The sequence below is a fragment of the Medicago sativa genome, chromosome 7 (genome assembly GCF_051527215.1).
Source record: "Medicago sativa cultivar Bolivia chromosome 7, Bolivia_mono, whole genome shotgun sequence".
Taxonomy (NCBI): domain Eukaryota; kingdom Viridiplantae; phylum Streptophyta; class Magnoliopsida; order Fabales; family Fabaceae; genus Medicago; species Medicago sativa.
In genome coordinates this window covers 97247339-97271038 of record NC_140755.1, presented here as the reverse complement: position 1 = coordinate 97271038, position 23700 = coordinate 97247339, and the positions used below count along the sequence as shown (strand labels likewise).

Here is a 23700-nt window from a genome sequence, read left to right as displayed (position 1 = left end):
ATAAACTCAATGTATATTTTTGATGGACAATAATGTGTTGTTTAATGAAATTATTACAATGAGTTCAAGCACTATCGATCGTGTGCACCAGTTATAACACTAATATTGGACTCAGGTCACACTCACAAGGTCCAGATATAGCTGTTTATAATAAACATTAAAATTCAAATTTGACAAATCTTATAATTGACTTTATAGACCATTATTTGTTAGTTAATTATTAGTTAGTGTGTGGGTATCGTATCAAAAATTTCTTTCAAAATCATTGCTAACGTGGCGTATGTAATGTCGACAACGATCTTGACATTGTCCAATGAGTAATTGTTGGACCATGCTTTGCTCGTGATTTCCTTGTACATAAGCAGAAACTAAAACCAAAACCAAAACCAGCCAGCAAAGGATGTTGTTATTAGATGTGTATGTGTGGATTACTGATTAATAATCTCACATGGCATAACTTATCACCACATGACATAAGTGGAGTCTTTCTTCATGGAGCTGTCAAGTCAAGATAGCCATCAAATAATTTTTTGCCTATCACTTGGCAGTGCACTACATAAGTTCCATTAGCAAACATAAACAGGTGTGACGATGTGGTGTAGCACAGTGGTTGTTCGTTTTCATTTGGGAAAAATAATGACACCTCAAATTTTATCCAAATGCCAAATATCAAACTCAATTCGTACATACAATGACCCATTTTTTCCTTCCTCCTCATAAATATAATAATGACTCAGTTTTTTCTTTCCTCATAAATAATCATAATAACTCAATGACTAACTTTTGCCACGCACGTCGACCCAATGACAGCTGGTCGTGCTTGTCAGAAATTCTTGTACGTATTCATGGGTGTGATAGACCAACAAATTAAATTATTGAGTAATTAACTATGAGGGAGGTGCCAATTAAGGATTAATAAGATTGATCAAGAGTCCCTATCATCAAATTAAGAAGAATCTAATTTCCTATTATTCTATTCTATGGAAGTGAGTGGCTGTTTCCCATGAATCACGGTAAAAAGTTTTAGTGGCTTGACACTGCTGAAATTTAGGAACAGGTCAGTGGTCGAAAATTTCACTTTGGTGAAAACAAACACTCCGACAAGCTCATTTTTTATTCTAAACATTGTTTAAAGGAGCACGTGATTCTAGGGGTATTAATAACTTTTTATTCGTTCAAACATGGCAAAATACGCCATCATTCTTTAAACATAACGTTGAAGGAAACAGAATGCTTTTGATCGTTGATCGTTTTAGGTTTATCTGTTCCGTATGCTCTGAAACACATAGCTACTGGAAAAATTCACTGAACAAAACCTTTTCATTCTTGAACCAAGAAGACAAGGGGGCATAAGATGTAAGTGGCAAGTCAGCTGCAATGGAAAGTTAATTGGAACTTCGCTTGAAGTTAACTAATGTAAACTGATACAACTTTTGCAATTAAATAATGATAATGAACACATTCACAATGTTTATTGGTCATTGGATTGCTATTGTTTTAGAGCATAAGTACATCATCCTCCATCAGAATCAGAATACATACATTCAAAGGACCACAAAAGCAACTTTCAATACCACAGCAACATTTGCATCCACCACATCTTTTAACTTTTTACATGTGCCTCAGTCCTAGATTCTCAATTGGCCCCCTTGAACTATTTTCTATTATACATACATGGATGGAGAAACTAGTAGTTACAGAGAAGATAGAGATTTGTAGGCAGCATCATTCTAAAATCAGAAATATTGCTATGTCATAATAGTTTTTCACATGCTAACAGATCCTTTAAAAATTACAATCAGCTGGCATTTCCATCCAGCATGCATAAAAGGTCAAAATGTTCCTATCTTGTACTCTTATGGTTTTGTCCTGTGGCAGGCAATGATCAATGTCAGGGTGAGAATAACTTCCCAGCATCCAAAAACTCAATCTTTCAATCCATGTGATATGCGCCATTTTAAGAGAATAGATGCAGTCACTAGCTTTACACAACAGACCATGTGCTAATTCATTTCCTGAGGATTAAAATTAATTAATTATAACTAAGAAATAACAAACATAAAACAAATATCAGATGAATCACTACACCAGTGATAAAGGAGGAAGGGGGAACTGTTTATGAAGCAGCGAAAAAGACCTGGCACTAACATGTAGACATCAGTGATAATTTGAGAAAATGCAAGTGACTGAATGTAATCACATGTACTAGTTTCGGACACAGACACATGTCAGCAACTTGGATACAACTTCAACTTGAAGTGTCGGTGCTACATGAGTGATGCCAATGAAATGGAGAACGTTGATCCTAGAAGTTCCACAGCAATTATGGCACTTGACTTACCTAAATAATCGTCAGTGTGATCATACTTCCTCGGAGATGCAGCCAATATGATAAGCCATAGTAGTATCTGAATTCTGGTCCTTTGAAGATATGGTTAACAGGATTTTTGAAAAGGAAAACTTCCAATAAGGCCGGTGGACTGGGGCTAACAATAAATTTGATTGCTTATCCATGGCAAGTAGCTTTTTACATTTGCTGTACATCCAAAAAAATTGAGATTAGTAACTGAACTAAGTCTGTTTGGTAGACACCAAAAAAGAGCTTTTAGCTCTTAGCTTCTAGCTTATAAGCTCATTTGACAAAAAAAGCTCTGTTTGGCAACACTTTTTGACCATGAGCTTATAGCTTATTTCACGAACTTATAAGCTATTTTTCAGAAGCTATTCCAAGTAGCGTTTGAGCTTATAGCTTATAGCTTCTCATATTTTCTTCCACTTTTACCCCTATTGTTTTATCTAAAATCCATTTTTACCCTTTTATTATAATTTAATTCAAACCTACAATTCCCTAATATACATCCCTCGTTTTTTTCCCTAATAAATATACATCCCTCGTTATTATTAAATATACATCCCTCGTTATTATTATTATTTTTTTTTTTGAAAAATACATCCCTCGTTATTATTTATCTCACTTGCCTTATGTTGCTGACAATATATATACCTCCATTTATCTTTTGCCTTATGTTGCTGACAATATATACCTCCATTTATCTTCTTTTTTTTTTTTTGACAAAATATCTCCATTTATCTCTCTTGCCTTATGTTGTTGGCAAAAAATATATATACATCCGTTGACAAAAAAGTATATATACCTCGTTATACTTAAATAAATTTTTCAGTGAATAAAATTTAATTTACAATATAAAAGATATATTAAATTTATAAATTTCAATTACTTTTTAAAAAACAAAATTGAATTAAGAATTCCTGAATATTTAAATATCAAGTTATATAAACTTTATATTTTGAATTAATAATACCCTTTTATGTCATTTTACATTTATCAGCTAGTTAAACCGCTAATTTTACCAAACACTTCAACTAACTTATCAGTCATCAGTCATCAGCTAGCTTATCAGCTAAAAGCTATCAGCTACTCCCTCCGTCCCGGTATATCTGAGCCAATTTGGTTTTTCACACAGATTAAGAAAAATGTATAAATAAGGGGAAAGTGGAATATATTGAATTGGGAATGATGAAAGTAGTACTCCCTCCGTCCCTTAATGTAACCCCCCTTTGCATTTTTCACATTTCTTAAGAAAAGTTGTCAGTGTAATTAATGTGTCTGTTTTGTGTATTAATATTACCAAATTGTCCTTTGTTTGTATGTGTATTAAATTTGACTTTTCATATTTCAAGATAAGTTAGTAGTATTAATTAGGGGTATGTTTAGGAAAAAAGTAATAAATGCATCTAGTAATTTGAAAAGGGGGTTACATTTAGGGACAAAAATAAAATCAAATGGGTGGTTACATTAAGGGACGGAGGGAGTATTAATTAGAGTTATATTGTATTGGGAATGATGAAAGTTGTATTGAAAATTGAAATGACTCAGTTATTTTGGGACACTTTTTTAGTAAATGGGTCAGATATTCCGGGACGGAGGGAGTAAAAGCTATCAGCTAGCTTATCAGCTATCCGCTATTTTTACCAAACAGAGCCTACATCATATAGAAATTTTTGATCTGGAAACTGCAAATCGAACCTGCATGGTCTTGAAAATAAAGTCTGGTAGCTGCAAATCCAGTGCTACAGGGAAAAGGAAAAAAAAAAAAAAAAAACAGAAAGCTAAGTAACCTCGAGTATGTCAAGAATGATGACTTCTAACCAAAATAGGTATCACGATATGCAAAAGCAAGATAATTTCAGTACCACAAGAGAATACAGTGATGTTTCAGCTTGGTTACCAAGAAAATACTGCAGAGCTATCGTTGCATATTCCTGCAGTGTAGGATAAAAAACTATAATAATCAGAACACTTCAAACAGTCACTCAAAGGATCACAGGATATAAGAAGTTAGCAACAGAGACCATTACCGTAATATGTCTATACACATGATGAACTGAAACCCCCCTTGCATGCACATAGCTTCCACTCTGTTAAAGAAGTACACAGTAAATTGCTGTGAAATTCAAGTAAATTTACACTGAAATAAGAAATGAACAAATTAAGTCTTTTTATTATTAAAAATAAGTTATATTAGAAATAAAATAAGTCATAAACAACAAGGGAAAAAGATATCCTGCAAAACAAGGACAAAGCAAAATGAAAGAACGAAACAAAAAATATGGAACCACTCTGTCTAGTCTCTGCAAATCAGAAATGTCAACTCCCTTCAAACAGCCATTAGTAGAGAACCAAAGAACAGTGAAAATTAACATTGCAAGATGAAATTTAAGTTGTATGGCAGCTGAATTAGAGATGGGCTTCATACAAGCTTAATTTAGAAAAGCCAATCCACACTACTATCGACTAGGGCTTCAAAAGAGAGGAAAGTGAAAATATTTTTAACCACGATGTTACAGGCCTGGCGCCATGATTCAAAATAACTAAAGTCTATGGCTCCTCCCAATGGGAGGAGAAAGAAGAGATGTGAAGCACTAGATCAAAAAATTTCAGAGGGGATAAGAGTTGCAACTTTCTGCCAAGATGGTCATTGGGAGAGAAAGCTACAGGGCGTGCATGGCAGTTATGCAGAGTGGAGGTTGGGAAACAGTTAGACTTGGATGAGTAAATGCACTCTCGAATTGCCTATTGCGTCTTTTCATTATCCAACATTGCAATCCTTATTTTACTGGTTCTGGATAATTGTTTAAAATCGTGTTCTTTAATACAATCACATTTTCAATTTCTTAATTTTCTGAGATTGTCAGTTACCTGATACATAAGCATCCCAAAACTAACGCCGAGTCATTATTTATAATACGATATCCAGAACAAATAGTTCACACCCCATATAATGAATATTAGGAAAGACAAACCACGGTAAATATAAACATACCTCGTCTGGAGAAAAGAAAGCGACAGCATCGGGATCAATGGAACCAGCAGGATGCAAGGATATAACAACTCTGAAGATAGAAGGGCACAGCAATTCTATGACTGCAACCTTCTCTGGAGCAACCATTCCCATTGATCCCAACTTTCGCTTACTAGAACCACGATAGTTATGTTCCTCAGAACTCTCATTTGGTGAAGAGGTGAGTGTGGAAGCACATTTTAACCAGTCCAGCCTTTCAAAAGTTGAAATTTTCACATTTGGCACTTCCTTTTCCAAGGACTGCAGAACATCTGGTAGCGTCCTTAGAAAACTCATTACTTCCTTGGGTTCAAATGTGACTTCTTCAGACCCACAACGTTTCTTTGAATCTGATTCATTAGCTTCAACTCCATCATCAAGATGGGGGAAAAAACGTCTTTTCTGATCAGTAAAAGCTTTGAGAGCTAACCTGAAATCATTCAAAAGCCTAAGTGAGCAGCTAATGTAACATGGGTCAGCAGCATTGAGAAGTCAGTATGATAAATCCGACAAATCCCAAGAGTATATATTATCTACTGACTAATCTTAACCACCTGAATCAAATCTGAAATAAGAACCTAATTTAATATTACTTAATTCAAATAAAATATGAGACCCTTTCTCGCTTTTTCTTTCCAAAACTTCAACCATGCATAGGCTTATTTGTTGGCCATTCGTGCTCCTTAATAGAATTTCTTTGGCAAAATTACACAATTTGTCCCTTAACTTAATTTCAGGTAATACTTTCGGCCTATATTATCTTTTTTCTGATTAAATCCTTTATGTTATAAAATGTAAACACCACTATCCTTTTTAAATTAAGAACAAATTACAGAAATTTCATCAAAAATCCAGAAAAATCATCACAAAACTCACAACTTCATCAAAAAATGCAAAATTTCATCAAAACTTCATCTTCTTCATTTTCTCTCTCGTCAATCAACCTAGCACTCCAACAACATAAAAGGATCTTCATTTTTTTCACCCTTTCTTCTTCGATTTTCTTTGTTTCTTTTGTTTGGGTACGGAGTTGGAATTTGGTTATGGTTGTTTTTTTGCTTTTGGTTATGGCTGATTTTATTGATGAGTTGGGAATAAATGATCAAGGTTATGTAGAAAATGGACTCATGGGTTTAAGGGATTTATTCAATTAAATTTGGATTTCTAGAATTGTATGATGAAGATAATATGGGTTTGTTTATGAGTTTGATGAGTTTTTTTAATAAAAAAGAGATAATGATGCTGACATTTTATAACATAGGATTAAATCGGGAAAAAAAAAAGATAAAGGACGAAAGTATTACTTGAAGTAAAAGAGACAAATTGTGTAATTTTGCCAATTTCTTTCATTCATTTTTTAAAAAAAAAAAAATGTATAAATCAATCCGGTAAGTGCTTCCTTGAAAAGATCGGCACACATTCATGTGACTGGACCGACTAGAGCATGAATATGATGTGTGAGCTCGCATCACCCCAAGTGGCATTGTTATTCATGTTCTTATCATATAACCTTGGCCCTTGCATCTAACAATCTACAACACTAAACTAGCATACTCGTACTAATTGTATTTCTACACAACTCAGGCACGTATGAGGCAGTTATCTGGCAGCATAACTTGGCTAAAGCTCATATCATATATAACTACTGCTTGCTATGAATTCCGGAGGTAATACTACAATTCGAAGAACTAAAATATCCTCTCAACTCTTAAGTATGCGCATATATCTTCGTAAAGGAAAAATAATATTTTCTAACTAAAAATGATTAATTCCATTGGTTCTTTTTTCTTTGGATTTGATTCCTATCCATAACATTCATCAAAATACCGACACATGTGATTACATTCAATTATGTCATTTTCTTAAATTACTACAGCCGTTTTAAGTGTTTGTGTCGTGTTAGGAGTCTGCTAGGTACGTTGACGACGAACCAAAATAGAGTGGAAACAAACCTAGTCCTGTCAACGGCAGAAGCTCCAGCTTGACCGGCGAGTTGTCGTTTCCAAGCATAGGCAACAACGGCACCATCTGGACAAACCAGCGGCATATGCAATCCCCAAAAATCCTTCCGTGACCGTGCCGTTTCACTAAGAACTCCAGCTTCCTCAAGCTCCTTTCCTATCAAAATCGAAAAAAATCAATCAAAACAACACCGACGATACCAAAACCCTAATCGCGAAGTCAAAATCAATCAAAACGTAACGAAACTGAAAACGCATACCGAGGGATCGAAGGTCTTTAAAATGCTGTTGCATAGAAGCATTCTCTTTGACGAAAACTTGAAGAGGCTTATTGCCTTGATGAGGTTGACCAGCAGCGATGAATAGAGCTTCGAGGAGACGATCAGCGCCAATTCGGATGTCGGCGATGATACGTTCGGCTTGACCGAGTTTGTCCATAGCTAGAGCAACCTGCTTCGGAGGTGCTTCCGCGGTGGAGGAGGGAGGAGGAGTGGGGGTTGAGAAAGTTGCCGCCGTGGCTTGCTGAGTTTGTTGCATTTGCACTGTTTTTGGTGCTGGGGATGGTAGCAAAAAGATAGTGGGATCCCCCTCGGTTAGTATTTTTTCGTGCAACTCGGATTGGGCCTTTTAACGGTAAAGGCCCATCAAATAATAAAAACTGTAATCCACAGTTCCACTAATTAAACTCACTCATTATGACATAAATAAATACAAGCAAAACTTCACTTTTTAGATACTTTCAATAATTAATGAATTATTAATAAATTAAAGCTTTTGATTTATTTGTGGCTTTAATTCAGCTTTTTTTTTTATCAAGCAGCCTAGTTGGTATAATTCACCTTTTTCAATCATACGATTTATTAATAAATTAAAGTTTTTGATTTTTTTTTTTTGACAAATAAAGTTTTTGATTTATTAGTATCCAATTTGAATAATAAGATTTGAATGTTCAAACTAATATCGTTTCAATTTTTTTTTCTTTTGTTAAGTTCTAACAAACTATTTTTTAAATGAGATGCAACAATAAAAAAAAAAATGTTATATGGGAATTTGACAGATGCATTTACAGTTAATTAGAAAATTAGATACATGAGAATCTCTTTCAGTGCTCTTGACAATTTAAAGGGTCATGTTTGACAATCATGGTTCAGACATAGGTCCAATACTAACTAAAGCTCATAAACGTGTCTTTACTCCAACTCGCAATAACCGAGCATAAGCCTGACAAGGCCGAATCCAACAAAACTCAAACACTATATACATTTTCCCTCTCCATTGAAGAGAGACCTCAAGGGACATGATCTTAAGTTTCGTAGAATATGTAACACCTTTTGTCCTCCACAGTCAGCCGTTGTTGATGATTACAAGACCACATTGTTTTTAGTTGTCACCTACGGCTAATTTGCCATCACTCGAAGGATCTTTGCATCCTGGTCTATAAAAGAAGGGATTTCCAACATCCTTCAATGTATGATTCATTCCACTACAAACTCATTTTTTTTTACTCAGATACTAGCTTGGGCGCCTAGATGTCTTTTGCAAGTGTCCATCCTTCACAAACAACACCGCACACAACTTGTTGGACATCATTCTCCTGATCACCTAGATCATCTCGAACGAGATATAGAGATTGAGATACATAATAGAATGGTTGTTATCGTCATCATATCCAGTAGAAAGACTAAAAAGAGAGGAAGAAGTACATAATTTAAGGTGGGTCGTGAAATAAGTGCAAACCATGAGTCACGTGAAAGTTCAACTACATCTAAAAAGCGTGGTTGTCTCTTTAAATCATGCGAACTTCGCAATCACGAGTTACCTGGTCCTTATAAATTGCATAATATTTTGGTATGACTATTCAAATTGAAAACACTGGGGGATAAAACTTCTAAAAGGATCTCACACTTGTGTTTTTTTTTTTGTTGAGAAATTTGTTTTAATTTTTTTTGGTAGTGTAAATTTGTTTTTTTTTTGTCAGGTAGCCTAGTGGCTAGAATTCACCTTATAAGGTGAATAAGTGGGGTGTCCGGGGTTCTATATAAACTTATAAGCTATAAGCTCAAAATTTGGTATTGTCAAACAACTTCGTAAAACTTCGTAAAATTGTTACAACGAACTATTTATTAATTAGTTTTTTTATTAATGTTCATCAAAAAACCTTAAACGACCTCTGTTATATTTTTTTGGTGGTGGCCGGGGTTTGAACCCCGGATTTTGGTCAGGTAGCCTAGTGGCTAGAATTCACTTTATAAGGTGAATAAGTGGGGTGTCCGGGTGGTGGTGGTGGCCGGGTAGCCTAGTGGCTAGAATTCACCTTATAAGGTGAATAAGTGGGGTGTCCAGGTGGTGGCCGGGGTTTGAACCCCGGATTTTGGTCAGGTAGCCTAGTGGCTAGAATTCACCTTATAAGGTGAATAAGTGGGGTGTCCGGGGTTCGAACCTCGACCCCTGCATATAATAATGTATTGTCCTACCAACTGAGCTATGCTCACGTGACAGTGTAAATTTGTTTATGAAAATGAAAGTATTTTGTTTTAAATTTTAATCAACCCGGCGAAAAATGTATTTTTTTTTAGTGAATGTCTTTTCTGCCATAAATTTTAAAACAAGGTTTTGTAAATTTTCTAAACCCGGTTACGAACTCACTTGGATGAAAGGTAAATCAAAACCCTACAAAACTTACCGTCAATTCTCTCTCTGAAATCAGGAACGTTTAACCGCAATCTATACTGTTACACACGCGTCTCTTCTCCCTTACGGCCATTCCTCAGCTTCGAGTCCTCCCACCGTTAACCGCAACAAAACACCGTCACTGCTTATAGCTTAAACTCAACTCTGCTGAAAAATCTAAACAAAGCTTTCGCCTCTTCTTCTGCTCTCACTTTCAAGTCTGCGCAAGATGACTCGTCCCAAAGCCAAATCCAAGAAAAAGAGCGGCGTCGTTGATTTTAAGGTCTATCACGATTCTATTGAATACTTATATGCATATTTAACCTTGTTTATGATTTTTTCCAAAGCTTTTCAATGCTCATTCGAGTTTATCTTGCTCTAAATTTCAGAAAAGAAAGGTTAAGATTGGGAGGAAACTGCCTCCACCTAAGAATGCAACAAACACCGAAGTTAAATCTAAAGGTACCAAAGTCATATCCTCTTCGCTCCATAATTTCCCTAGGTTTAGTTTTTCACAAATCAAGCCCTAGTTTTCCACCTTAGGACACATTTATATTTCATCACGAACTTTAAAAAATTCCAAAAGCTTGTGAAACTAGGTCCTGTTTGGATAAACAACTTACTTTGCAGCTTATACATATGCTGTATAAACTATTTCTGCAACAAAAGATAAAATAAAGTTAAATTGTTTTTCATACAAGCTATAAGCTGTTTGCATAAGCTTTCTCTGTGAACTTATGAATATAAGTTGAAAGCAGCTAATGAACTTGGCAGTAGATAAGCTCAAATAAGCCTCTCTCCCTGTCACACACAATAAGTGCAAGCAGATACGCACTATAATTTATGAATGGATTTTTTTAAATGCTTTGTTTATAGATGAACTAATATAATGAAGTAATTTTACCAATGTGTTTCCCACAGCAATTATTCTTCCGGAGCAGAGTGTAGCAGCTGATAAGGCAGGTTTAGCCGTAAACAAGAAAGGTTTGACTTTAAAAGAACTTCTTAGTCAAACATCTCATCACAATGCAAAAGTTCGAAGAGGTATATTCATTTTGCTGGATATGTTGTCATTGTTTAGATGCCTTTATGTGTGGATATCGGTATCATTGATTCTGTACAGTAGGAATTTTGTATGGTTGAGACCTGTAGAATCCTCAGAAAAAGTTATTTTCATTAACTCTTTCTAAGTTGTTGGTTTGGGATGCTTATTACGTTGTTTTGATTAATAGAACAATGCTATGAATTGAAATACAATACATTGTCTCTGGTTTAGTTTCTAAAGTTTAAGGAATGACAGAGGTCTATTTGGTTCGATTTTAAACTTCCAACCAAATAAATTTCGACCATGAAATCTATTATCAAACATTACTTTGTAATCTATTGAAAGAAAAATGAAGTTGACTGGTAATCATGGCACTTCATGATTACTTGAAGGGTTGGTTCATATTATACTCGTATTCTTTTTAACTGTAATTCATGGATTGATGCTGTTATTTTACCCAAGCTAGTCAAGCATTCAAATTTCATATAAATAAATATATATATATATATATATATATATATATATATATATATATATTCTGTCATATCCTAATTAATAATCTATTTGGCATATCCTCCACCCAAATACAGATGCATTGATGGGTATTAAGGATTTATTCAGTAAACATCCAGAAGAACTAGTGTTGCATAAGTATCGTGTTGTAGAAAAACTTCGCGAGCGCATTGGCGATGATGATAAAGTGGTTCGCAGATCATTATATGATCTTTTTAAACTAGTGATTTTACCTAGTTGCAAAGAGGTACTTTCTGTCTTGTTTACTTAATTTTCTCTTACACGTTAAAATGTTGCTCCTTTATCATTTCGAAGAATAAAATATTGTAGTCCCCCCCACACACGCACACGCACACACACACAACTTTTGATATATCATTAGTGTTACAAACCAGAAAATGATACCATACGCGAGGATCACGAGTCCTATTAAAGTTGCATAGGGGATGACAGAAGTGAAAACATGAAACATTACATTGCCTAAAAAAAGCAGCGCCGTACTTTTACTTATTAGACCTAGAGCCAACCTTAAGAAGTTTATGAGCAAAAATCTATGCAGGTCCATAAAAAACCAACCTTAAGAAGTTTATGAGCAAAACCTATGCAGGCCCCAAAAAAATGGAGTTGAAGAATTTGTGACGCACGATTCTAGAATTATGCTGCTGCCAAATCACCCACACTTCAACATAAAGAGAAGAACACAAAGCATCTTATTATTAATCCTACTCCCAATACAACCCCACCCATTGCGACTAATTAGATTTGCAAGAATATTTGTGAGCAATTTTTCATCCATTTGAAAGAAACTCGAACATATAGCATTTTTTTATTGATTTTCCAATCAGGGCTAATCGCATTGATTTCCAATATTAATCTAAATTCAATATAAATATATTTTTTCTGGTAATATTGAGCTTATTTTAAAATATTTAATTGCTCAAATAATTACCCACTTATCAGGATGCTATGTTTTTCCTGTGGGGTGGGTGGTGCATCATCACTTCGTCATGCCTCTCTACGAAGGATGTTGAATTTCTTTGTTGGACACTAATGCTAATAAAGAAATAAGTGATATTAAAACATACCATCAAGTAAATGAGTTTGGTACACATACAAATCATTGTGTAGATTACATGATCTAGTAAGGGGGGTATCCATCCATTGATTTTATTTAGATCTTAATCTCAACCTACTAATACTTAAGGATGAATAAACCGTACTTGCTCACTTTAAAGGACCATTGCCCTATTGTGCTGACAAAAGTTTGTTGAAAAACTGATGTTGGCCGTTTTCTCTCTTGTGATGAAGTAATTAAATTTTTTTTTTTTTTTTAACTTTTGATTTCTGTTCTGTTATATTGGCTTCTGGTTATTGTGTTCGGCTGTAATGCACGTTCTCTGTTTTGTTGATTTCTTCAGTCATTGATTTCCGAGGATATAGTTTGGTTTCAATTGACATATCCTCTAATTTTTATACAATCATATCAACATAGTAATGATTACTCTCTCGTACACTTCATTCATCTTATTTTGTTACTTTGTTCTCACTAAATTTTGTAGGATAATCAAGAGCTGATCACTTCTTTATTGATGGCTTACATATTTAATGCAATGACACATTTGGCAGCTGACATTCGGTTCATGGCATTTGATTTCTTAGACCTTACTCTTGAATATTATCCTCCTTGCTTTTCTTCTTATGCAGAAAAGGTAGTATTGTCTGTCCATATTGTAAACGTTTTCATAATCTTTTGTATTTGATAGAACTTTGCTATTTGATAGAACTTTGTTCTATGTTCCCAGATTTAGCAATAGTTTAACTTTAAACTTAACTAAAAGGCAGTTTACTAGTTTTTTTAATATTTTTGTTTCCATTTTCGTTGTTATTCTTATTTTGCATTACCATATGGTTAATGATGGGTTACTGGGCTTATTGGGCCTTCAGTTGGTGGTAACACAGTTGAAGGTGACAAGTAAAGAAGAGGAGTGGAAGGGTAGGATGTGGGATTGGAAGCAGAAAAAGCAGTTAGAAGGAAGCATACAAAATAGGACAGGTGGCAGTAAATAGATGAGAGGGGGACGTGGGATTCTTGGAGGGAGGGGGGGAGAGTTGTATTTTCAGTAGGATAACGAAATGAGAGAGGTGTGATGACTGTTAAGTGGAATTAGTGGGACTGAGTATTGGGGCGGTTCCAATCTCAACGTGGGTGCTCTCACTTTGAGAGTATCATTAACTTTTTTTTTTTGCCAGGAGGTTCATTTCCATTCCATAGTTCAGGAGTTATTTTCTTCTGTTAGATCATACTTTTCCATGTTGTAAGAAAGAGATTCATCCCCAGTTTTCAGTGGATATATTGCAGTACAGTTAGCAATTTATATTCTTTTTGTGTGCTTGGTTTTATCAGTTAACAAAATGTGTATAATATAATCTGATTTCAACATTTCTCTTACAAGGCTTTTAAAATTTCCTTCAGAAAATGGTATTACAATTAGTTTCTTAGTTTTGTTTGTGAAATGCAGACTATGAATGTGTTTCAATTTTGCATGGTTATCTGTAATTGGTTTATGTACTATCATCTTATAAATTTTTTAGCTTGTTACTTCGATATGTTCTATTCAACTGGATACTTTATTCTGTAAACCTACACTGAGTTCTATTCAACTGGATACTTATTCTGCAAACTTATACTGAATTTTTGTTATATTGGTCCTTAGATTGTATTTGTCGTATTTCTGTATTTGGAGCTAAGAATTCTCTGTAATTTTGATGGCATGGTTAACAGATTTTTCAGAATTATGAGGATATCCTAAGGAAGAACCAGTACCATTTACAAGACAAAGAAAAACTAAAGGATGCTTTTACCGGATTGGTTCGCTGCCTGTCACTCTTGCCATGGAACATAGAAGAAACTGATTTGCAAAAGAAGGTATCTTTGGTTTCGCTTAATTGTGAATACTAGTTAGTCTCTGTGACCTGAATCAACAATAACATTGCAATAGAAGTTTTCGTTTCTCTTAAGCTTTCTGTATCTTGTTAAAAAAAAGTTTTTTATATCTATGCAGAACATAAAACTCTTTCGACATTTTAGCCTTGTTCTTTCGTTTCCCCTTTCAACTTTATGTTTAGACAGGTTGAATTATATGCATTCGTAGTCGGAACTCAGGAAACATATAGTAACCAATAATCTTGAACAGTTGGCATATTGAATGCATAGAATGGAAATTCAATGCTTGTCGTTAGATTCAGGCACTTTAAAATCATAATGCATGAAACTAGGTAGATAAATATGAGTCGCTTGTTATATGATTAAATTCTTGGCTTTTCAGACCATAACATCTCAAGACTCAAACCACCTACTTTTTTTTCCCACTGTGATTTATAGAGACTTCGTTTTCATGCTGTTGCCTTCTCCAATTGATTTCTAATGCTTTATCTTATTTTAATAGGATGATATTGGACAAAGAGTATTGCATGCTTTTGAAGCTGATAACTCTATGAGCTCTACTGGTACGTTACATGAAAAATACAGTGTCGTTTTTGAATGAAAGAACAAACAGAATGTTGTTACATCTTGTATTTGTTTGCATAATTTATAAGTATCTAAAAAGATTTGTTAAGCTTTTATATTGTTGATAATTTTTTGACTGTATTGTTCTATGCTTTATTTTGTGTAGGTTTTTCTCATATCATAATGAAACTGAAGGATCTAGTGCCGGTATTAGTAAATAGTTTTCAGGAATTTACTACATTGTTTAATGCTAGGGAGAATCTTGAAGGGAAGTCTTTTGGCTGTATGGCATCAATTCTTCATAGCATAGATCTTATAGTCAGGTCCTTCGTTTATGGGATTGATAAGAAGTCGGAATGCACAAGTTCTCAAGGTGGAGGCGATGTAGCTGTATGGGATGTATCTGTCTCTTCTGCATTCTTGAAGAAATTATTTCCTCTTTTCCCCCTTGATCCAGGGCATGGTCTTTCACAAAAGGTAGACACACATTTGTTTCTTTTACCTTCTGGAGGTGACTAGTTAGGATAACGATAATTCTAATATTTGACATCTAAAAAGAAACCAGAGCTATGCAGATTAGCTATTTTCCTCCCTCTTATAACCCATTCGAAGCAAATCTGGATCCATTTCATCAAATATAATGGATTGCTAAGCTATCTACTAAGTTGTTTGCTTTTATTCTTAAGAGTACACTTATCTCGAGAATATAGTACAAATGAGGAGGAATAGCTCTCTAATTTCCTTGCATGCCTACCAATGTAACGACTGTCCTTTTCCTAACCAGGACTTAGGATTTTATATCTTATTGTATCCCCTGTTTAGGAGGATATCTTAGCACTGCAAGATTGAATTAATATAACTTTTGCTATGTTTTTTTTCTAATTTCCAACTGGTATGCTTTCATGAAATGTTTTTATATCTAACTAGCAGCTTCTATCCTTTTATGTTGACAAGTAATTTGGAGGTTACATGATGCACTTTTGTCTGAGTTCATCTTGGTTTGTCTGTTTGCTTGGGACATCACAACTCAAATTTGGCTGTTACAGCCAAGTATATTAAAAAAATATAGTTTACCCCCTATAAACTATTCTCTGTAGCGGGTTAAATTAATCTGTTGTGTTATAGTGATCCCGTTACTTTGTAATGTAGGGTAGGGAATAACAGGAGGACTGTCTCAAATGTACTAACTCTTTCTTCCTTTGTTTTGCAGGATGATGGTAGATTGCTTGATTTGAACATGATGATTGCAAAAATATTTTTTGAATTAAATGAATGGATCTGCCTTCCTCCTTTTTTGTTGGAGAAATTTCTAGAATTTCTTGAAAATGCACTGCTTGGGAAGGTTTGATACATGCACCAATAAAATCCTTTTGAAGTTTATAAAGTTGAAAATAATTGTCATTCTACATGTGAGTTTAACTCAGGGTTTTAATATGCAGTTTGGCTCGACTGCTCAGTCTGGTAAGACTGTCTGGGAAAAACATTTAGTTCAACTCATTCCTTTTATTCCAAAATTTATTTCACGTGGAGCAAGCGTCTGGACGTCTCGTCTTCTTTGGGTTTGACTCGCCTCATGAATTCTGATTTTTTTTTGTTGCTGAAAGCTATTGATTAGATATTCTAATTTATATAAATGTTCCAAAGATGCTATTCTTACATAGAATTTGCAACCCATGCAGGCATTTACCCATACATTCAAGGAAAGCAAGCCAAGTTCCTTATTAAAACTGGCATGTCTCTCTGCAATGGAAGATATGCTAACTTCTGTAAGTTAAGCTTTATCACTATCCCATGAGCTTCCTTGAAATTCTTGATTTGTGGATACTTGTTTGGATTATTGATACCCCTCTTCCGCTCAATGTATATGATTTTTTCGTTGATTCAAATCTAGATCCAAAACATGCTTTCTCCGGAGACAAACAATCCAGGAAATGTAGAACTTCGAGAAGCTTTATGTGCATGGATCACAGAGCTTCCTCTGTTGCTTATCCAGCTTGATGATAAACACCCAACATGCTCCTTGGTAATCATCAATTTGTAATTTCAATATCAGTTCTTTATGCTAAATTCCTCAGACATAGTTTGTGGATATTAACGTGCTTCAGCATTTATGATCTTGAAATTGTATATCTCCCTGTCCTTAAAATTTTCAATGTTCAATGTTCATTTAGGCTTTAGTAAGGCTTCAGCTTCGTATTGGACAACGCGCTTTGTTGAACTCAGCACTTGTTTGCGTTTATGATAACATGCAAAACTCGTTGCAAGAATTTTATTCTACGTGTCAAGGAGGTAAAACATCAATATGTTGTTAACTTCAGCATGGATAACATTCCACCCAAAGAGATGCTATTTTGCTTCTAATTGCTTTCCATTTCCTCTTGCAGAAAATATATGCTATGGTCCTTTTCTCAGACTTCCTAGAGAATCTCAAGAGCTCTCATTATGTTGCCTTTACTATATCTCTCATTTGGACTTGCCTTTTTTGAAGTCATTAGCTGGCTGTTGCCTAAGTAAGTTTTTCATGCTTGTTTAACATAGTCCTGAATTACGTTGGAGAGATCAATAAAAAAACCAATATTATTGAGACTTATCTTGATAGGTGAAAAGATAAAACAGTGGAGGAAACTTGTAGATAATTCTTCATCACTTTCAGTACAAGTGCTTTTAATGTGCAATATAGCTAGCTCCATTTGAGCAAGATTTGGATGCTAACGATAGTTAAATGCTGTCAATGTTTCTGGATTAAAACCTATGTATATTAATTTTTCTGTGCTTATTGCAGGTCCCGATCTAGATCCCTATGTGTTATTTCGGACCATAGAGATTCTCAATTCAGCCTATAAAGATGGACATATAAATATTGCAGATTACTTGAGTGTCTTCATCACCTTGGCCTTGCGTTTCAAAGTTTCATCCGGTAGGTTACAAAGATTTATATAGAAAATTAGTTTGGACTGGTAACTTTGACAACATCCATTTCTTATTTTGCCTTTTGAAATTAGTACTTCTGTCTGTTATTCTCAATATGAATGATCAGAAAGAACTAAAAAAGGGTCAAAATTATCAATTCAAGACAATTGACCCCATGCTTGCTTTTCTAAGCTTCATCATCACAAATGCACCCGCCTTCAATCCTATATCTTTCTTCTCATTAACTACAAGGTTACAAAACTATATAGCATTTTTGAAATGTTCTTCAACTAGCGAAGGTACTGAAACGAGGAATATACGTAGTCATTGATATGTATGGATTGTATAACTTGCTAGGTAGGTTTTGTTTGACCCTTGGCCAGGACAAAGTTTGATCTTGTTGTTTATGATGATTGGATTAGCCATGCCTGTCAATTTTTTATGATGATTGAATTAGCCATGCCTGTCAATTTTTTTGTACTACCTTTTGTAGTCTCTTGGCATCAGAAAGATCATTCTTTCTAAATTTGCAGAAGTTGATGCTGCTGGTTTGAAGGGTGATGCACTCTGCAATACTTTGAAGTCAATGACATCCGTTCTTTGCTCATACATGGAACAGATCGGCAATAATTCTCTTGTTCTACAGATTATAGAGAAAGTGATAATTGATCAATTAGTAAGTTTACTCTCAATTGGGTGTTCTCTTTTCTTTTGCAGTGTTGTCATTCGTGGTCCATGGTGGAGAGCCAAAACCTCGCCATATCGGCCGAAATTGGGCATTGCAGAGAGCCCGAAAACCATCATTGATATCTGCCATGGCCGATATTTGATAACACTGCTTTTGCATTGGGATTTTTTCGTCATTTATTTCCACTGTTACCTTTCTCTGGTACTAGTTGTCTTATTCAGTGACTTTCTAGAAGAATGATTTCTCATTCTGGTATTTTGTGCCGCAGCTGCTAAAGCCTTCTTTGGATAATAGTTGTTCTCTCCTAAGAATGCTTGTTACGGTGGATTCCAAACCCACGAGACTTTCTGAACAAAGTATTATGACTCTTGGCCCTTGTCTTTCTGAATATATAATGGATGCTGTGCAGGTGATTACTGATTATACTTTCTCGAATCTTTTTACTGACCAAAAATATCTTCTTGATTTTATGCTCTCGTCCATCATTTCACATGCCTCATTTAATTTTTTGGATGTCCCAGTTCATGTTTTAAGTTGAAAGTAAAAAAAGTTAAACCTTTTGGTATCTTCTTTTTTCTTAATTTTTTATGAAAGTCATTCAGGACAACTTTGAAATATTATTATTGTTTGGTGTGATATCTTACTTTATAAAACAAAGATTAGAAAGATAGCGAACAGTTTCTAAATTCTATGTACTTTTCAAGTGGTCGATTTTTGTTTCTTGCCTATGTTGATACAAATGTCAATTTCACATTTTTAACCATAGTGACTATTCAATTAGAAAAATGGAAACTCGACCCTTCTATGGATACTTACCCATACTATTGGTCTTGGACTTGGTTCCTTGTTATGTTTCTTGCATTGAAGTTATTATTTTGCAGCTGAACTTTACATATAGTAAAAAAATACAGGGGTATACGAAACTAGGGAAATTATACTATGATCCATACGAGTTTTGGTTCACAATGGACCAACTTTTAATAATTGTTTACATAAATTAATTACTGATGGTTATTTTATAATATTTGAATGGTGATTAGCACCTTGTTCATGATGGACCAAAACTCATTTTGATAATTCTGTACAGTCAAGACACACATCTGTGAACTTCAATGGTATCGTCTTTAACAAGTTATCAAGTGGATATTTTCATTTTCTCATCCTGCCATGGCTATTTATAATTATAGGAACATCTGTCTATTCAAACTTTTTGTTAGATCCGTAGTATGTTTGTTTTCTGACTAGTAGTTACATCTTGTAAATTATCTTAGTTTTCTTTATTTTTTCCTAAAGCAATGGGTCTCAACTGTTGATCATATATTTCACTGTCCCACAGCGCATTCCGGAAGATGGTGAGGAGCGGCGCATTCCCGCCAATTGTTTAAGTACCATTTATTATCTCCTACCTTGTTTTTTCTTGTTTGATCGGTGCCATAAACTTATGGGTTATGTATTGAAGACAATGGGATCAGCTATAACTGAAAGTAGTTTGTCACTGGAAAATGGTAATGGCACTCAACATATGGGGAACTGCTTGACTAGGGTAAACACTGTTGCATCTGTACTTGTGTTGATGCACAAGGATGCAAAATTGCAACAAATTATGTCTGAATTCAAGGAAGATATTGATAGCATCATACAAAAAGTTCGTTTCTTACAGGTAATTTATCCTTGATGAGCAATTATGAATTGGTATTGAAGCTTCCTGTTCTTAAATATTACTTATCTGCTCTCCTTACATCAAAAAAAATGTGAGTGATGATTAAGGTGTCTTTATTGCGATTATTTACACTCCAGTATATAGTAGATATTAGCACCCTCTTCTTTGGGGCTTATGCTTGTAACTTACTAGGGATATTGTGAACCTCAGAATGTGCATCTTCTGTACCAAACGCACACATGTGCACTTGGCATTGAATCCTCATCGTTATATTATTTTCCTACCCTTATGGGCTAGGCAAGTTTTCTGGAGGAAGTAGTTTATGGTCAGACATGAAATGAATTCCATGGAAAAGTGATTCTGTATTATTGTAGTAGTTTGAAGTTGGCTATTATAAGACAATATAATTCATTGTCTTTGAGTATACAAAGTTTCGCTTATGGTGTTGACTGTTCACCAACCCACCCATGATAATGGCACCAAAGTTGCTTCTGAAATACCTAGCTGAAATGTGCTATAGGATGCCTTCGGTACAATTATTTTGTTCCAACTCAGGAGCTCTTCTAGGAGATTAAGTTCATATCACAACAGCAGTGGTAAAACTTGGCATTTTTAGAGGAGTTGGGCCAGGTGTTGTGAGTGGTAAGCAGGCTAACTTGAGAGTTTCAATAGTTTGATGATCGCCTAGTACTAGGTCAGTGTCAGCCAGAGATTGTCCGTCAAGCAAGTAAAATTGGCTGGAATGAAGTCTAGTCCAGGAAAATTGCAATATTCCTGACCAACTGATGCTTTATTTGATATGGCTCTTATAATGTTTTGAAATATTGTCATTTTTACTTGTCTTATTGTTGGTTTTTCAAAAATTGTTATAGTCATTCTTTGTTCATTTTCTTTTCTTTGAATTTTTTTTTTTGCAGTCTTCAAGGCAAATTAGTCTGACAATTGAAGAAAGGCCTAAAGTACAACACACACTTGATCGATTGAATATTTTAACAAGATAACAATGGTCAAGAAGGGTGTTTTTGAGCGAGAAACTTGTACTCGTGAGTTTCTCAAACTTTGATTGCTATTAGGTTCTTGGCCTATATTTTTTGATATATTATTTATCTTCATGCTTGTTATGGATTTGTCTTTTCTAAAGTGAACGGTTGGATAACCCTTTGGTTGAAAATCAATGATTAAGATTGTGATAAAATACATGTTTATGTCTAGCAAGTCATAAAGTTGTTGAAATATCAATAATTAATTTTCAACCAAAGGTTATAATTCTGTATTTTAAACCCCAAAGTGCATTCCTATTCCTAACATTAGAGGTGCCAAATTTGCTGGTAAAAAAAATAAATCTGCATTCACTTGTCCATTTTATTATTTAATATGTATAGCTGTACGTATGCAAAAAAAAAATGTATAGCTGTTGAAATTTCTTATTTAATTATCTAGTGGATACTACACATTTGAAGGAATTTCAGAATGATATGTGTTTTTAGAGATAACTGTACCTGCACTGTTGAACTTACACCAGATGTTTATATTATCTTTGCCTTCTTCCCTCTTTTCCCCCTTTTTTTCATTACGTGAAATACCATGTATATCATCTCTATATTGACTGATATTTGACTGTTTGTTCAGAATGTTCTTGCTGATAAATCTTTTGCTTCATTAGTTTGCATTCAAACCTTCAAGTGAATCATGTTTTCATGACGGCTATGTTCACCAAATTAAATGAACAGAAATGTCATTGGTTTCTTAATATATCCATTGCATATATTTACTTAAATATGATAGTAGTGGAAAAAGTTCGTGTAATTCTTAAATACTATGACCTGATACTTACAGACATTGTGGCATAGAAGCAATTCCTCTATTGTCATATTCACAGGCAAGACTTAAACTGAGCTGTGGTAGACAAGATGTAATTACCATGTTCACTCTATGGAGTCATATCTGAACTGACTTTGTTTTGTTGCCCTCTTTATCTTTTGGATAGCTTTTGAGTTATCTTTTTTACCCCTTGAATTTACTCTACTCAGTTTCTGAACAGGTTGATATGGTGGAACTTGGGAACTGTTTTATGAATCTCAGCGGAGTATTCATGTAATTGTTAACATCTAACCTTTTCCGGAGTTTATTCTGCAAGCAATTTTGAGGTCTGCTAACGGCGGTTTGTTATACGGTCGAGAAATATAAATTTTACCGCTTTCTGCAAGCAATTTTGAGGTCTGCTAACAGCGGTTTGTTATATGGTCGAGAAATAAAAAATTTGCCCCTATAGTCAGTAACTATGTATAGTTCCATCAGTTAGCCTCTTATGATGAGCGTCTGTGATCTTCCACTTAACATGCCATTATTTGCGTTATGTTTATTGCCCATAGTTAAGTGATATGGATATTTTGTTTTGCATGCTTATTTGTTCAAGGTTTGATTAATGAGTTCGCAGTGTCTATGCATTTTTAAGTCAAGTTGGCCAACTTTGAAATTCTATTTGTTTTCTTTGAAACCCTGTCAACAAACTGTATATATTTTAGATAAATGGGGGTATGGAGGTAAAGGATTTAGATGACTTTGTATGCTTGATCACAACTCAATTTAACACTATTTTTGAAGACTCAACAATTAGTCCCCTAAATTTTATATTTGGTCGCTTATTACATTGTCAGGTCATCAAGTTGGACAGTCAAAATCATGGGTTGATCAAATTTTTTAAAATGGAGGACCAAAATTGTGCTAATAGAAAGAGACTAAAATTGCGATTTTGTTAAAATACTAAAATTCTGGCGGCTACTTGACAAAAAGAATAGGAGCCAAAAGAATAATAGCTTTGTTTATGAAAAATCCTTATAAAAATGTAGTTGATTAAAAGAGAAGTTTAATTAGATTGTTATCACTAGCTTGTGTCTTCGCTTGCCTCTTTCTCTTGCTTGTTCTGTCTGTGACATTGTGAATCGTTTGTTTGTCTTGTGGTATTATATCTTTTTGGCTAACATGCTGGATGCTGAACCACAAGGAAAAAAAAGTTGTTTAGAAAGATTATCCAGATGGGATTTGGTTAAAGGTAAAGTAAACGAGAAGAAAAACTTGTAATCTGGATTGAAGCTGAAGGTGATATAGACCATATTTTCCAGCAAAACATTTTTGAGAAAACACATATTTGGCCATTTGGGTAACTCAAAACCCAATCAACCCCGATATGAAATTAATCCTACATCCTAGTTATTACAATTGAATCTTGTAATATATTTCCCTTCAAGATGTTACTTTGCAGTCTTAAAAAAAAAAAGATGTCGCTTTACAGTAATCTAAACAAACCCTTATAATAAAATCCTTGTAAACTTATAGATGTTAATAAAAAATGGCTTAATTGCATTTATAGGTCTTAGGTATT

At 34.5% G+C, this 23700-nt stretch overlaps 2 protein-coding genes across 3 annotated transcripts; one reads left to right on the top strand and one right to left on the bottom strand.

Annotated features, from left to right (window-relative positions):
• Positions 1–1447: 1447 nt before the first annotated feature.
• LOC146910846 (mediator of RNA polymerase II transcription subunit) lies at positions 1448–7889 on the bottom strand. The gene is made up of 8 exons (XM_085728103.1): positions 7585–7889; positions 7316–7481; positions 5346–5793; positions 4381–4440; positions 4216–4284; positions 4049–4092; positions 2342–2536; positions 1448–2015 (listed from the first exon to the last, which is right to left on the bottom strand). Exons 1-7 carry the CDS (start codon positions 7859–7861, stop codon positions 2362–2364), a joined length of 1239 nt encoding a protein of 412 aa, XP_085584229.1. The 5' UTR covers positions 7862–7889; the 3' UTR covers positions 1448–2015; positions 2342–2361.
• Positions 7890–10029: 2140 nt separating this feature from the next.
• On the top strand, positions 10030–22772 carry LOC146910845 (uncharacterized). Of its 2 annotated transcripts, none has more exons than XM_085727652.1 (20): positions 10030–10277; positions 10384–10456; positions 10916–11038; positions 11630–11799; positions 13112–13261; positions 14335–14478; positions 14999–15059; positions 15227–15537; positions 16271–16402; positions 16500–16619; positions 16740–16826; positions 16952–17083; positions 17232–17349; positions 17445–17570; positions 17843–17977; positions 18504–18646; positions 18927–19067; positions 19995–20318; positions 21236–21361; positions 22360–22772. In XM_085727652.1, exons 1-19 carry the CDS (start codon positions 10224–10226, stop codon positions 21317–21319), a joined length of 2628 nt encoding a protein of 875 aa, XP_085583778.1. In that variant the 5' UTR covers positions 10030–10223; the 3' UTR covers positions 21320–21361; positions 22360–22772. The 2 variants fall into 2 exon arrangements, with proteins under 2 accessions (XP_085583778.1, XP_085583780.1); XM_085727654.1 differs by having other exon boundaries at positions 22349–22772.
• Positions 22773–23700: the final 928 nt, after the last annotated feature.

What these genes read in the sequence shown, in the direction of transcription:
- LOC146910845 (XM_085727652.1), top strand. Translation starts at nt 10,224, where the DNA reads ATGACTCGTCCCAAAGCCAAATCCAAGAAAAAGAGCGGCGTCGTTGAT. An exon ending in TTTTACCTAGTTGCAAAGAG is followed by an intron (nt 11,800 to 13,111) that starts GTACTTTCTGTC and finishes TAAATTTTGTAG; the next exon opens with GATAATCAAGAGCTGATCAC. An exon ending in TGGAAGATATGCTAACTTCT is followed by an intron (nt 16,827 to 16,951) that starts GTAAGTTAAGCT and finishes ATTCAAATCTAG; the next exon opens with ATCCAAAACATGCTTTCTCC.
- LOC146910846 (XM_085728103.1), bottom strand. Translation starts at nt 7,861, where the DNA reads ATGCAACAAACTCAGCAAGCCACGGCGGCAACTTTCTCAACCCCCACT. An exon ending in TAAAGACCTTCGATCCCTCG is followed by an intron (nt 7,482 to 7,584) that starts GTATGCGTTTTC and finishes CGATTTTGATAG; the next exon opens with GAAAGGAGCTTGAGGAAGCT. An exon ending in CATCACTGTATTCTCTTGTG is followed by an intron (nt 4,093 to 4,215) that starts GTACTGAAATTA and finishes TTTTCCCTGTAG; the next exon opens with CACTGGATTTGCAGCTACCA.